General features: G+C 36.1%; 1 protein-coding gene across 1 annotated transcript in view; it reads left to right on the top strand.

The window, feature by feature from the left end:
- SCRT2 (scratch family transcriptional repressor 2) overlaps nucleotides 1–16,107 on the top strand; it is a 16,801-nt gene extending 694 nt beyond the window's left edge. The window contains exon 2 of the mRNA XM_053692965.1: nucleotides 15,407–16,107. Coding sequence (XP_053548940.1) covers nucleotides 15,407–16,107 — 701 coding nt within the window. The remainder of the gene's footprint in view (nucleotides 1–15,406) is intronic.
- Nucleotides 16,108–16,542: the final 435 nt, after the last annotated feature.

Below are 16,542 nucleotides of genomic sequence, written 5' to 3'. Positions count from 1 at the left end.
CTCGTCACCTGTAGAATAAGAACTGACATGATGCAAGCTTTTATTTTTTTGGAATGATGTATTTGCTTCTTGGAGAGTCAGAATTAAAATGGTATTAATTCCTATAGTAAAGAGTCCTTGATGTCTTTTAGAGACGACATGAATGCCAGAGCTTCACAGAGGAGGACAGAAAGGTAGGGGGAGGGGATCTTCGCCTACTCTGGGGACCTCATTGTTCATGCGGCAGCCAAAAGGCTTTTCTAAAGCCCTTTAAGAGGCACCATCCAGAGAGATGCAATTCTGTCTGGTATATTTTGAGAAATTACAGAGAGCTATATTGAAAACTGGGTCCCCTTTGATTTCCCCTACCTTTGCAGGGTTTTCTCTAGCTAGATAATTAGAGCTGAGAAACGTCCTGGTTTCACTACTGATACTCTGAGTAAAAGCCTCTTGACAATAACTGTGCATTTCCGGTGCAGATCTGTAAGTTGCTGTTTGTGATAGCTCCTGAATTTGCAAGCTATGCACATCTTCCATTGAACAGCTTGCAAGGTTAAACACAATTCTTTCTGGACCTCTGTCAGGACTGATGATTTTTAAGCAACCCAAGACAGTTTCAATTTAAGATGCCTTGTGAGCATTGAAACCTGTAGAGCTCCAATATATTCTATTTACTTTGTAGGATGAGAAAGTCATGGCTCCCCATGAAATGGGTCAACGCATCAACAGTGCCATCCTAATCAGGTTATGGCTTCTAAATGTAGGTTGTCCTAAAACACCTACCTTATTAATACCTTAAAGTGACCTTGCAGAAAATACTTTGAATGTCAAATCAACAGTATGTTGGTTCAAATACTAATAGGCAATTAGAATTATATATATATATATATATATATATATTATTTCCCCCCTCAAAGTAGTTAAATAAAAAAAGAGGAATAAAACATGCTTGGGTGAGGTAATGATATATAAGTAGGGCATCATTAAAATGCTTTGTTTACATGCAGGGCCCTAAACCTTTTTTTAGTGGCTCATAACTGCATATTGACCAAGCATCTAATAACTCATATGTAATGGGATACATTATGAAAGGTGTTGTTATTTTAGATATAAATAACAGTATTAATAATAACAGAATTATTATAACCAGGCCTGTTGCCTATAGTGTATATACTAAAAGAATGTAATAAAAGACATACATTGACCACATCTTTCTACTGAAATCCACTTGTTTATAGAATGTAAGGTCACAAATCAGTTAACAGTATAATTGTATTCAGACAAAGCAAATAAAGGAAATATGTGTTGCATGTTCAGTAGCTGACAAAGCTTAATGGGACAATAAGGGGGAGTTTGCTATGTGGAGCCTTCTCTCACATTACCTTGTTGAGACCATCTATAGATCAGTCTAAATTCAAATTTTAGGGCAGTCAGATATTTTATTTTAACAAGATTTCTAAGAGCCAAATGTCTTTGTGAAACAAACTGAACGTTCTAAAATCAGGCCCCTACATTTTAACATAATAGCATTATGAAGAACCCTAAAAGACAATCTTTGGATCCGTTAAAAAGGTTATCATTTGGCTGGTAGTTTATGTAATGATATAGGGACTTCTGGTGGCATACAATGTACAATTTATAAAGTAATGGAAGTCTTGGTTAAAGGGGATATAGAAGTGAATTTGAACTTGAGTCCTTCAGGACTACCTCTGTCCTTCAGCCATTTATTACCGAAGCCTAAACATAATTCTATAGTTTCAAGATGATACAAGTTCTTTATAAATTGTTACTTAGATTTATTTTCTCCAAAGGACTGAGAAGTGCATGTATAAAGGATATGCTGATAACAAAATAATTATGCTTCAAAATAAAAGTCCTTTCAGGGTAAGATTTTTAATGAGGCTATATTTTTATACTGCAGACACACTCGCTTCACACATGCAAACCTGATGCTTCGGTTAAAAATAAATCACAAGCTTGCTATCAGATTATTCTACCGCAGTGTAGTCATGGCCTAGATATAAAAATGTACAAATAAATATAACAACCTGGGTTTAGGATTTAGCCTGAGCTCAGGCAATTATACACAATGGAAAGGGATGTGTGCGGGTGCTCTTGGAAACAACCTTGCTCTGTTCTATGGGAGTGTGAAAAGATGCTGAGGAAAGCGTTTTCTCTTCAGAGCATGTGACTGTAAACAAGGATGCAGTGAAATGCAAGAGCGATACAGGGAGGAGGAAGAAGGAATTAAGAGACAGAAAACCTTTAACCATTAGGAAAGGTGGTTACAGTTAGGGGTATTCTGGTATTATTTTACTTAACTATATAAACAGCATCTTCTGGGGACATAGTCTTAAATGTAACCACATACTTAATGTTGAAAAGCATATCATAAGCACATGCTGCTGGGGGAAGAAAGGGCAGATATACCCTTAATATGATGAATAAGGTAGCCTGTATATACATGTGTAACAAGTGTTTATGGATACATGCAATGCAGCCCAGACAGGAACTTCTGATTTTAAATTATTTTAGCATAGGAGGAAAAAAAAGACATGTTACACAGGCGACCCTTTGCAGACCTGCACTTCTATCTGCAGTACTAATATAATATGGCTGGAGCAGCAGATTCAAGAAGCCTGGAATACCGACCTCACTCCAGACCAGTAACAAATGAGAATACAAGCTCTCATCTATCACATGTGTTTGTTTACCTTTCCATTCCATTACAAGCTGGAGCTAAGAAAATAAATAAACAAACAAACAAATAAAAATATATGGTCACAGAGCTAGTTTAGTTTATCTATCTTCTTTACAAAGTTTCAGATTCCAGGGTGTAAAACATCATTTTAATAAATCAGAACAATAGAATAATTCAGTGAGATATGATATGGGCCATAATATTTAGCAGGAAGCAGCATCTATTCATTTGGCATGGAATAAGCTTAGGAGCGTTCCTGAACTCTATCCAGAAAAAGTATATCAAAGTTTAAAAAAAAGTTAGGTTATCGTTTTAGTAAACGTTTCACATTTCTTTTAAAAACTCCGATATTATTATTTTTTGTTGTTTTAAAATGACAAATATGCAGTGTTGATTTTGGAAAATTGTTATAACAAGACTCATGTGCCAATACACAAAATAAGGTTAAAGATTTACAGATTCCAGTTTAGAAAAGCAGCTAAGTTAGGTATAATAATGTAAATATGCTAGGTATAATAATGTATAATAATATAATTATGTAAAGAGTGCGCCTTCTACAAGCACATTATGGGTAATGAACTGTAAGTTCAATTAACTCACTGATTTATATAATACTGAATAAGGACCCTTTTCTTGTAGTCTGACAATATAAGACAAAAAAGAGAGATGTTCAACACCTGTCACAAATTTTGTTTCTGGCTTCTTACCATTGAACTGAATTCAACAAACATGATCTTATTTCTCAAAGTAAAAGAAGAATAATGTTCTCAATGAGCACAATTATGGGAACGAGTCAATAAAACAAATTACGAGTTAAATTAAATTTCCCTGTTTATCAGCTCAAAGCTCAGAAATGTGTGTGTGTATAAAATCGCTGCTTCTGCTTAAACACACAAACCATTACCTGAAACAGAAATCCTTCAGCTACAAACCCTTAATTGCCTGGAACAAAATGCCAGATATTTTCCTTAACCCACTGACTGCATCTTGGTATTGCGGTGAAGCGGTTCTGGTCACATGGGCATAATAAGCTGGAACTGTTATAGCAGCGTGAAGGGGATTGAAGGGAGGAGATAGTGTTAAGTCTTATTGTCGCACTGGACACAGGTGACCACGTGGCTGTGCTGTCGCACGCTGTGTAGTGAAAGACAGGTTCGGGTCTTAAACATAAGCCTTGGTGTAAGGTGATTTTTCCAGGTGCCAGAGCACCTTTCATATGTATCATGGCACCTGGTATTTGTTGAGCCCTGTCTTCCACTGGTACCCTATCTTACATTGGTACAGAAGTCATTAACAAAACATAAGAAAAAATACACAATTCTAAGATACTTTTTAACTACTGTTTTATGCACTCAGCTCATTATGAATAGGAAGATGAATGAGCTTAAAGGGACAGTTTACTCCAGAATTGTTATAGTTTAAAAAGATGCCGTTATTACCCATTCTCCAGTTCTGCATAGCCAACACTATTATATTAAAACACTTTTTATCTCTGTGATTACCTTGTATCTAAGCCTCTGCAGACTGCCTCTTATCTCAGTTCTTTTGAAACACTTGCATTTTAGCCAATAATTGCTGACTCATGAATAACTTCACAGGAACACAATGTTATCTATATGACACACATGAACTAGCACTGTCTAGCTGTGAAAAACGGTCTCAATGCACTGAGATAAGAGGCACCTTTCAAGAGCTAAGAAATTAGCATATGATCCTAAGTTTAGCTTTCAACAAAGAATACCAAGAGAACAAAGCAAATTTGATGATAAAAGTAAATTGGAATGTTGTTAAAAATTACATGCCCTATCTGAATCATGAAAGTTTAATTCTGACTAGACTGTCCCTTTAAGTGAATATGCTAAAGTGGATAACCACCGGAGTTGCAGACACAAGGGAGACCACTACATTTTTAATGCTACATGCCAAATGTTTTTTTGTTTTTTAAGGACTGTTCATGTAAAATGCACTGGTTCTGTGAGGTCCCTCATTTATTTCATAAAGATAGATAATCCCTTTATTACCCATTCCCTAGTTTTGTATAACCAAAACCATTATATTAATACACTTTTTACCTCTGTAATTACCGTGTATCTAAGCCTCTGCAGACTGCCCCCTTATTTCAGTTCTTTTAAAAGACTTGCATTTTAGACAATCAGTGCTGACTCCTAGTTAACTCCACGTGTGTGAGCACAATGTTATCTATATGGCACACATGAAGTAACGCTCTCTAGCTATGTAAAACTACATTCAGATAAGAGGCGACCTTCAAATTCTAAGAAATTAGCATATAAGCCTACCTAGGTTTAGCTTTTAACTAAGAATACCAAGAGAACAAAGCAAAATTGGTGATCAAAGTAAATTGGAAAGTTGTTTAAAATGACATGCCCTATCTGAATCATGAAAGTTTATTTTGGACTAGACTGTCCCTTTAAAAGGAGAAAATACTGCTTTATTGGCAGACACATGAAATATGAGTTCTAATCATTTAATGCCATGAAATTTGGATAAAAGCTTGGGAATTACTCTGGAACTGTATAAATTTATTTTTCTACATAGGTATTATAAAATAAAATACAAAATGTGACAGCTCAGCCGAATAAAACTCTTAGTAAAAGAGAGTTAAATTCGCCTTTAGATATTGTATTTTATCCCATGTATGTAGCAAAAAAATGTAAAAGCAACAGTTAAACAGGTCTAGCAGTGTGGGGGCGAATGTGCTGTTCAACATGTTCCATAGGGATGTTTGACGTTTTCTCCCACAGCACCTCCCATTTTACATCTGCATAACTTGCTGATTTAGCTCATCATTCATCAGCTTGTTTGTCAAGAAATACAAAAACTTCATAACATATAAAAAAAATGTTTATGAAACTAAAGGGGAATATGAGATAAAAAAAGTGCTTAGAATGTTGTAGCAGTTTCAGGAGAAATGTGAGGAAGCATTGTTTTATAGAAAGGGTGGTGGATTCAAGGAATAAATATCCAAAAGGGGTGGTATACACTGTGGGGGGGGGGGCGATTTATGAAGCTGCGGATGCTGCTTCCGCCTGAAGCGGAAGTTACGACCGCTGCTCCTTAACTTATCCACCTCTGAGGCGGCGGATAGCAATCATCCCGATCATATACGATCGGGATGATTGACATCCCCTGCTAGCAACCGATTGGCCGCGAATCTGCAGGGGACAGCATTGCACAAGCATTTCACAAGAAATGCTTGTGCAATGTTAAATACCCACAGTGTATGCTGTCAGCATTTAGCGAATACGATGTCGGGCTGAAATGATCCTGGGACTTGCATAAGTATCCTAAGAAAAAGTAACATTTAATATGGGTAGAATTGATGGGCCTTTTTGCTCTTATCTACCGTAAAATTCTCTGTTTCTATGTATTTTACTTCCTTTCACATCACAATGCAAGCTTTTATCAGTACCAGGTGTTAAACCGTATCGCTAACAGCCTCTGCTTTCCACAAAGCACCATTATTTCCATGGCTCACACATCTCAGGGATGGTAAAGTCTCCCCTTTTTAAAAAATCAGATCCAGAATTTTAGTGATCTTTTTGATGGAGTTTAAGTAATCAGATGTAATGAAGATGCACAATAACTTACTTTTTAATATAGATATGAAATTCAAATTCTCCTCGCTCCGCTGCCCACTTCAAAAGTAAATTTTTCTGTGAGCTAAAGGTTTGAATATTTCTCCAATCAGTGCTTTAGCTACAACAGAAGTGCCATATGGGGAGATCACTGATTGGACAATGATTCAAACAGTTAGCTCACAGAAAAAATGACTTTTGAAGTGCGTGGCAGAGCAAGGGGACTTTGAATTTTTATCTATACCAAAAAGTAAGATTTAGCGCATCTTCGTTACATCTGATGAATTAAACTCCTTCCAAAATATCACTAACATTCCGGATCGTTTTTTAAAAAGGAGAGACTTTACCATTCTTTTGAGGTTAAGCCACTTTTCTTTATGAATTCTGGGAACTGCATTTGTGATGTCACTGAACTGTTAGCTCAGCATTTCAAGCAATCTCCTAAAGTGTGTAATTTATATTAAAAAATGGACTTACAAAAATATATACAAGCAGTTATTTGTTAGCATAAGTGTGTAAAATATTTATGATATTTATAAAATACACAATCAATTCTGAACATTTACATTAGCTTTGGTGCAATGGTAGGATGAGTTATTTTCCACTACTGGCAGTTGTAGAAGGCTAAATTATTTTTATTTGATTTTAAAGAGAGGAATGTCATAAATATTGTCCGACATGAAAACTACACATGCCCTAGTGCCAAATCAACCCATGACAGTGTGCATGCTTTCCAGGGCAAAACAGACTCACTTGTCTTTTCTTTAAATACCACAGACATCAACAAAGTGACAAAGTGTGTGTTGGTCTCATTACTATCACACCAAAGCCAATGAACAGATTTCATTTATGGGTTGTTTATATGTACTTTATGGTAATGGTTGTTGCTTAAAGGGAAAGTCAAATTTAAACTTGCATGATTTAGATAGAGCATGTCATTTTAAGACACTTTTAAATTCACTTCTATTTTCAAATGTGCTTCGTTCTATAGGTATCCCTTGTTCAAAAAGCATATGCACATATCCTACACTAGTTGCTGATCGGTGCCTGCACACATTTGTCTCTTTTGATTGGCTAACTAGATGTGTTCAGCTAGCTGCCAGTAGTGCAGGCCTGTTCCTTCAGCAAAGGAAAAAAAGATAATGAAGCAAATTTTATAATAGAAGTAAATTGGAAACGTGTTTAAAATTGTATGATCTACCCAAAGAAGAAAGAAAATGTTGGAGTTTCATGTCCCTTTAAGCCCCAAGTGATCGTCATTAGGATGCCAAGGACCTTAGAACCTTACTGGGACATAATCAAATAATAGTTAGATCAGTTTTTTATGTATTTAAAGTCTTCTTAGAGCCTTTATTATCTTTGGGAAGCAATTGATCACTGGTAATAGCTGCTGTGGAGTGTTACTGCAGGCTATACAACTGTTCTCTTTACAAGGAACATCATAGTGCGGAACTGTAAACTATTTCCTGGCTTTAGCCGATATTTAACTGCTTTTATTTCATGGTATTTACCTAAGAAGTGATGTGCCAGTAATTAGATATGTGCATTTGTTTTTTTCATTCCATAAAGAATGCGGAACTAGGCGTCAGAAAAGCCGCAATCGTCTCTTTTCAGAGCCGCAATTATCCTTGTTAAAGTGCAACACACTATGATCTGTACAAATCCAGATTGCAGTTTCGAAAAGAGCCGAATGCGGCTTTCGGCTGCCTAGTTCCGCATGTTAGAGCATGAAAAACACAAATGGACATATCTACCAGTAATATCCAAGGCATGAACTGAGAAGGGTGGAATGCAGGTGAGGGGTTATTTTAAATGGGATTACATATCCAGATCTTTAAAGGGATAGGAAAGTCACAATTGAACTTGCATGATTCAGATAGAGCATGCAATTTTAAGACACTTTTAATTCACTTCTACTTTCAAATGTGGTTCGTTTTCTTGATATCCCTTGCTGAAAAAGAATATGCACATATCCAACACAAGTGAGAGTTAGCTGATGATTGGTGCCTGCATACATTTTTCTCTTGTGTTTAATTAACTAGATGGGGTCCATTTATTAATGTGCAGACGGACATAATCCGATATAGCGGATCATGTCCGCCGCACATCTATAAATGCCAACAGCATACGCTGTTGGCATTTATAATTGCAACAGCAGTTCTTGTGAACTGCTGGTGCAATATCACCCCCTGCAGAGCAAGGGGTGTCAATCAGCCTGATTGTATTTGATTGGGCGCTGCTTCTAAACTTCCGCTTCAGCCGGAACTGAAACTGAGTGGGTCTGAGGCAGCATCCGCTGCTTCTCACATAGACCCTGATGTGTTCAGCTTGCTGCCCGTAGTGCAATGCTGTTCCTTCAGCAAAGGATAACAAGATAATTAAGCAAATTTGATAAGGGAAGTAAATCGGAAAGTTGTTTAAAATGGTATGTTCTATCCAAATCATGTCCCTTTAAGGAATCTAGAAATGCCACTAGAGATTGTAAAGCAAAAGGTATATGCATTTCTGTGGTCCTGAAACATTAACATTTGAATCTTTAAAATATGAATTATTCTTTTGTGCACAGTGTATGCAGTGTATAATGTACACAATGTACACACAGTCCTGACTGAGAAATACTACCTAAAAATAAATACAAAGCCATTTATTATATTCTTGATTTATTACTAAGAAGCAATACATAGACCCATAAGTACCTGGATGTAAAGGGAAATGAACTCTAAATGTGTTCTTTCATTATTCAGAGCACACAACGTTAACACGTTTCCAATTTACTTATATTATGTCATTTGCTTCTTTCCCTTGGTATCATATGTAGGTAGGATCAGGAGCAGCAATGCACTACTGGGTGCTTACTACTGTTTGGTGGCTGCACATATATACCTCTTATTATTGGCCAACCCAATTTGTTCAGCTAGCTCCCAGTAGTGCATTGCTGCTCCTTCAACAAAGGATAACAAAATAATTAAGCAAATTTGATAATAGATCTAAATTAGGAAGCTGTTTAAAATTGCATCCTCTATATGAATCATGAAAGGAAAAATTTGGATTTCATATCCCTTTAAGCTGCAAAAAGTTTTATCAGCATGTGAGAAATAGATCTGATGTGAAAGAGTTTGTTAGTCTCTCTCTCTATATATATTTTTATACACACACATATATATATTATAATATATATAAACATACATATACACACATGCCGCTGATTTTACTTAGCACCTGGCTAAACTTAAGACAGTATTAAAGGGACATTCCAGTCAAAAATTAAATGGACATAGATTTATTACATCTTTGAATAGGAACATATTTGCAATATACATGTATTGGCAAAAATGCTTCTAGTAAAAGTTATCACTGTTTTAGTGTTAACATTTTTCTCTGCACGTGCATGTGAAGCATAACTAGATATTGTCACTGCACTTACATTTTAAATAATGCAGCTGCTCAGATCATCAGTGGGGTTTGTATCATGTCAGTCATTAACAAATTCAGTCATTACCAGATGGTACAAGCACCTTAGGCTCTCTGAGCAAGGAGCTTTGTTTAAAATGCTAGTGCACGTTGCATACTTAAATACACTTTTGAAACAGCTATAGCTTTTATTAGAAGCATTTTTGCTAATGCATGTATATTACAAAATTGCTTCTGTTCAATACTGAAATGCACCCATGTGTTTTTGGCTGGAATATCCCTTTAAGATAAAATTGGTTCATTTTACATTTCTTCAATGTTTATTTGCACAAATTATCATTAAAGCAATAGTCTAGTAAAAAATAGTCTAGTAAAAATTAAACTATCATGATTCAGAGTATGCAATTTTAAGCAACTTTCTAATTTACTCCTATAATCAATTGTTCTTCTTTCTCTTGGTATCTTTATTTGAAAAAGCAAGAATGTAAGCATAGGAGCCAGACCATTTTTGGTTCAGAACCTGTGTAGCACTTTCTGATTTGTGTCTAAATGTAGCCACCAATCAGCAAGCGCCCCAGGTGCTGAACCAAAAATGGGCCGGCTCCTTGGCTTACATTCAAATAATGATTCCAAGAGAACGAAGAAAAATTGATAATAGGAGTAAATTAGAAAGTTGCTCAAAATTGCATGCTCTATCTGAATCATGAAAGTTTAATTTCGACTAGATTATCCCTTTAAACCAATTAATGTTCAATTATGCAATTCATGTGTGCTTTGAATAGCTTAAAGGGACAGTAAAATAAACTTAAATAGATTGGATAGGGGCATGACATTTTTAAACAACTTTCTAATTTACTTCTAACAATTTTGCTTAGTTCTCATGTTATCCTTTATTAAAGCGTAATCCTAGGAGAGCTCAGTAATGTGCATGTGTCTCTAGCCGTCTGGCAGAAGTGTTCGCAACATTGTTTAAAGCAATGTTATACATATATACAAACAATGCTGCCATAGGCTGCTAAGACAAATGCACGCTCTTGAGCTAACAGTACACCTAGATTTACTCTTAACAAAGGTTATCAAGAGAACAAAGCAAATTTGGTAATATAAGTAAATTAGAACGTTGTTTAAAATCACATGCTCACCTGGTCATAATGAAAATAGGTCAAGTAAAATACACACTTTGCAATGTCTATGGCCCGAATAAAACTGATCCTGAATTTTGGGATTCGCTTCAGGCCAAACTCCTTCTAAGTAGTGAAGGCTACCTAATCTTGGGAGGAGACTTTAATATGGCCCCACATTGCCCCATAGATAGACTTAGAAGAAACACCAAGCTTCTAAAACAAAAGAAAGATAGCCTTGACTCTAAAATGATTAATAAAATTAAACAGAATCTTGCTATACGAGACATTTGGAGATCTCAGAATCCTGATACACAGGAATTCACATGTCTTTCCAAGGCTCACAAAACGTTATCTAGGATTGATCTGTTTTTAATTGATGATCGATTAATTAAAACAAAGGTAAAAACAGGGATAATGCCGATTTTCCTGTCTGATCACGGGCCTATTTCCCTTGAGCTTAATTTTGCTCAATCGAAATTGAAGACCTTACGATTCTTTTTTCCTTACTATTCTATCACTGACTTGAAGTTCAAAGATTGGCTTAGGAATAAATTTAAGGAATATGCTCAATTTAATAATAACTATATAGATCGTACAGATATCTTCTGGGAAACTGCCAAGGCAGTTCTCAGAGGAGAAATCACTGCATATACTGCTATACAAAACAAGAGAAGGAAGGCAAGAGAGAAGGAGGTTTGTAACTCAGTGATCAACTCTTATAACCTTTTTTTACTTGATAGAACCTCATTACACTGGGCAAGATATTTACGCGCCAAAGCTGCAAGAGATACTTTCATAATAACTCAGGAAACCCATAACGAGCTTAGACTGCAAGCCAAAATGTATAGATTTGGCAATAAATCTGGCAAAATGTTAGCCAAATTAATTAAGAACGAGAACAAAAAATCTACTATAGATAAAATTCAGTATAATGGGAAATATTTATCAAAGCCCGAAGAAATCTCAGGCGTATTTCATCAATATTTTCAGGAATTATATACTAGCAAAGATTTTAACATAGAGAAAGCGACTGAATTTTGGAATAATATTACACACCCCATAGCTTCTTCTGAAATGATTGATAGTCTCAATTCCTCCATCACAAGGGAAGAAATTGAAAAAACAATTACCAAACTCTCTCTTAACAAAGCGGCTGGCCCGGATGGATTACCCAATGAGTTCTATAAGATTTTATCATCAGAGATAGCCCCTTACTTGGCCAATTTGTATAATGATATCTTTATCAATGATAAACAGGTTACATCCTCCTTCTCTTCCTCATTCACTACTTTGATTTTGAAAGAGGGGAAAGACCCTACACGCAAAGAGTCTTATAGACCAATCGCTCTGTTAAATACGGACTACAAAATCCTCACTTCAATTCTAGCAACTAGGCTTCAGACTATTCTATCAAAAGTAATCCATCCGGACCAAGCTGGCTTCCTTAATAATCGCAACTCTTCAGCAAAAATTAGGGAACTACTTGTTACTATGGAATATATCCAGAGGCTACCTGCACGGGAGGCGGGGGGAGAGGACTTTCCGGATCTGGCCATTCTGTCAATTGATGCAGAAAAAGCCTTTGACCTAGTAACTCATAAGCATATAATTACTTCTCTAATAAAGTTTGGGATCAAGGGCAATCTCCCTAAGTTCGTAGAGAATTTATATAACCAATCCTTTACAAGCTTGATTGTTAATAGTGATATTTCTTCTCCAATTGCATTAAATAGAGGTACACGGCAGGGGTGTCCTCTCTCCCCGCTTCTTTTTGATGTGGCCATAGAACCTCTGGCAATCATGATAAGGAGTTCTCTGGAGGGTATAAAAATCCGAAACCATGAAATGAAAATTGGATTATATGCAGACGACTTACTTGTTTACTTGTCCAATACTGATCAGAATATTCCAAAGCTCCTGCGAATTACCGATCACTTTGGTGTATTTTCAGGGTATAAAGTAAATGCTTCAAAATCCGAGTTGTTCTGGCTTAGGAAAAGTACTAGAAGCAACTTAGATTTTCCCTTTAGAGTGGTAACAGAATCTTTTAAATACTTAGGAATCCATATCCCAATTGATTTGAGAGATCTATATAAAGTAAATGTAACCCCAATGCTTGCTCACCTAAAAGAAAGGCTTAAAGCCTGGCAAAATCTACCACTATCAATATCTGGTCGCTCAGCCTTATTTAAGATGGTTCTACTCCCAAAGCTGCTTTACATCCTCCAGAATGTCCCAGTAATCTTATTTGAAAAAGATGTTCGGTCAATGAACTCCTCAATTAGGCAATTTATTTGGCAGGGGAAACGATCTAAGATATCCTTCTCTAAACTGGTTATGCCAAGAGAGCTGGGAGGCCTAGCATTACCAAATTTAAGATCTTATAATTTATGTTTCCTAGCTCGCATAGTAGCAGATTGGATTTTCCTTAAGAACTATGTCTTAAACAATGACCTTGAATTAAATATATGTAAACCATTCTCACCAGTAGCTTTGGCGCACTCTGAGCCAAGAGACCTCCCAACAGGTATTAAACAACTTAAATTCATTACGAATCCTCTTAAAGCGTGGTATAAGTTAACTAAATCTCTCTCAATAAACTGTATAGCATCAAAATACCTTCCCCTGATTGGAAACCCTAATTTCCAACCAGGTCTAGACTCTCTGGTCTTTAACAAATGGCATAACGTGGGTTTGGATAGGGTTATACATTTAATTGATCAGGACCGAAAGTGTGTTAAGTCCTTTGAAGAGCTAAGGAGTGAATTCAATCTGCCAAATAAAGACTTCTATGCATATCTGCAGATAAGGCATTATGCCTGTGATCTTACCCATAAGGTTGGATGGAGTTGGACTCTTGGCAAATTGGAGAACTGGCTAACAATAACTAAAAATAGCTCCATGTCCATTGCTCCTTGTTACTATATTTTGGGTATCAATAAAGGGACCTCTAATTTGGAGAACCTGGCTCTGACCTGGAATGCCCTAATTCCACATAGTAATATTGTACCAAAAACTATTCAATTATCAATGAGCAAAGTAGTAAAAACTACTCTTTCTTCTAACTGGCGTGACGCACATTTAAAACTTTTACACAGGGCATACTTCACCCCAGAAAGAGGCCTCAGAGTTCGAAATCAGGAATTTAACAAATGCCCCAAATGCTCCTACCCAGCTGCAGATTTAATTCATATGTTCTGGCAATGCCCTAGACTGAGAAACCTATGGAGTAGGCTAGAATATTGGCTTAAGAATAAATTAAAAATTGAATTAATAGCTCTGTCATTGTTTCAGATTATATTATGTATAAAATTTGAGGATAGACTTCAGCCTAATGAGAAATTAGTAAACTTGTCCATTTTAGCTACCAGATATTTGATCTGCAAGAAATGGAAATCGAGATCACTACCAACTATCCCCGAAATTAGGAATTATCTAAAGAAACAATACATTTTAGAACAAAAAAATACAAACATAGATAATGAACTTGACGTAAGGAACTTTTTTGATAAATGGGCACCGTTCATTAAGATATTCCCTGAGAGAGAAATTGATTATTTGATTTCCCCATTTAAGAACTCAGAGATAGTTCTGCTCGGTATTTGGTAAATCAATGAATATATTCTCTGAGAGAGAAACTGATTATTTGATTTTTCCATCTAAAAACTCAGATAGTTCCGCTGGATATTTGGTGAATCGGTGAGGGTTAGAGAGAATCGGGATTTTCCTTCCCTTTTCCCCACCCCCCCCTTCTTTTTTTTTTTTTTTTTTTTAATTTTATTTTAATTTATTTTTTCTTTTTTTTTCTTTTTTTTCCTTTGTTTTTTCTTCTCTTTGTCTTTTTTTTTATATATATAAAAAAATAAAAACTCCAACAATGAGTAATAAGTAAATTGTTAAATACTTTAGCTCAATTAATTGTGTATATGACTTGTAATATACATTTAATGTATGCCTGCTATTGTTTTTCTTCAATTTATCCTTTTTCTGTTTTTCTTTGATGCTGACATAATATGTATGATAACTAAAATATTTTCGTTTTCTGTTTTTTATATTATGGATTTTGTATTCATTGCTGGTTACAAATAAAGAATAAAAAAAAAAAAATCACATGCTCTATTTGAATCCTAAAAGTTTAATTTTGACTTTGCTGTCCCTTTAAATAAACTTTACGTGTGTGTGTTTATATATATATGTATGTATATATATATATATATATATATATATATATATATACACATACATACTGTACATACATACACACATACATAATTATATCCACAGTTTTAAAGTAATGTCAAAATATAATATGAGAAAGTTGGAAAAATTGAAAGTTGTTGATATGTACATTGATCTAGACCACTGGTTTTCAAACTTGTCCTTAGGCCTCTCTAACAGGCAAGATTTTCAGGATTACCTTGGGTGAAAGCAGTTTAATAAACATGTTTACTAATGAGCTGATTAGTTCACTTGTGCTCCAGTTCAGATATCCTCAACATCTGGCCTGATCTAGACAATAAGCATATGAGCAAGATGTAAACCCCACTACAGAACAGTACAAATAAGTGACGGCTTTTTATGTTTGTATTTTGCAGGTTACATAGAACACTGCATAACCTCTTCCAGCTACAAGACTGAAAAAAAGCGAAGTTCTAAATTTTTGCCTTCAGACCCAGACTATACTCCAGCACACGATGATTACAGCGAGCCAGACAGCCCACAATCCAGTCTTTCTGCTGGATACTTTAGTGGAGAAGCTGCAGTTACAGACAGCTACTCTATGGATGCTTTTTTTATCACAGATGGCCGTTCGAGAAGGCGCAGTGAAAGTCGTGGAAGTCAGCGCCACACATGCAATGAGTGTGGGAAGACCTACGCCACCTCCTCCAACCTCAGTCGGCACAAGCAAACTCATAGGAGCCTAGACAGTAAAATGGCAAGGAAATGCGAAACATGTGGCAAAACATACGTGTCAATGCCAGCTTTGGCTATGCATCTACTGACTCACAACCTCAAACACAAGTGTGACGTTTGCGGAAAGGCTTTCAGTCGACCATGGCTTCTACAGGGCCACATGCGTTCCCACACGGGCGAGAAGCCTTTTGGCTGTGCTCACTGTGGAAAAGCCTTTGCAGACCGCTCCAATCTCCGTGCACACATGCAAACGCACTCAGCCTTTAAGCACTACAAGTGCAAACGTTGTGAGAAAACATTTGCACTCAAGTCATATCTTAACAAGCATTACGAATCAGCCTGCTTCAAAGGCTCAGAGCATGAGTGTGTTGTGCAGAGTTAAAGGGTAAAAAAACCTGTGTGACAGCAAACTGTATTTGTGAGGGGGCAAGGCATGAAACACAGTGCAATGCCACTCTCATGAGAGCACACTCAGAAATCAGGGTACTGGCTAGAAACAGTATTACATTTTTACTTTGTTGCACTTGAATACACCGTCTATGAACAAACCACAGTTATAGGCTGCACCAGAGAGCATCTTCTCCTCACATCTTGCTTTTCTAAATCTGATAAAAAAAAGCAACACTTCTGTTTTTTCTCAAGATGTGCAATATGGATCCTCTAAAATAATTTACGTTGGCTAGTGACGGGTCATCTGCCTCTTCTGAAAATGTTCCTGCAATCTCTTTACTTCATGCTCTTAGAAAATATTTTTCAAAGCCAAGCTTTCTTTGTTTCAATCACATCAAATGTGAAGTATTACAAAAAACCTTAAAAA

This window comes from Bombina bombina, chromosome 1 (genome assembly GCF_027579735.1).
Source record: "Bombina bombina isolate aBomBom1 chromosome 1, aBomBom1.pri, whole genome shotgun sequence".
Lineage (NCBI taxonomy): Eukaryota > Metazoa > Chordata > Amphibia > Anura > Bombinatoridae > Bombina > Bombina bombina.
This window is presented reverse-complemented; position numbering and strand designations above follow the sequence as displayed.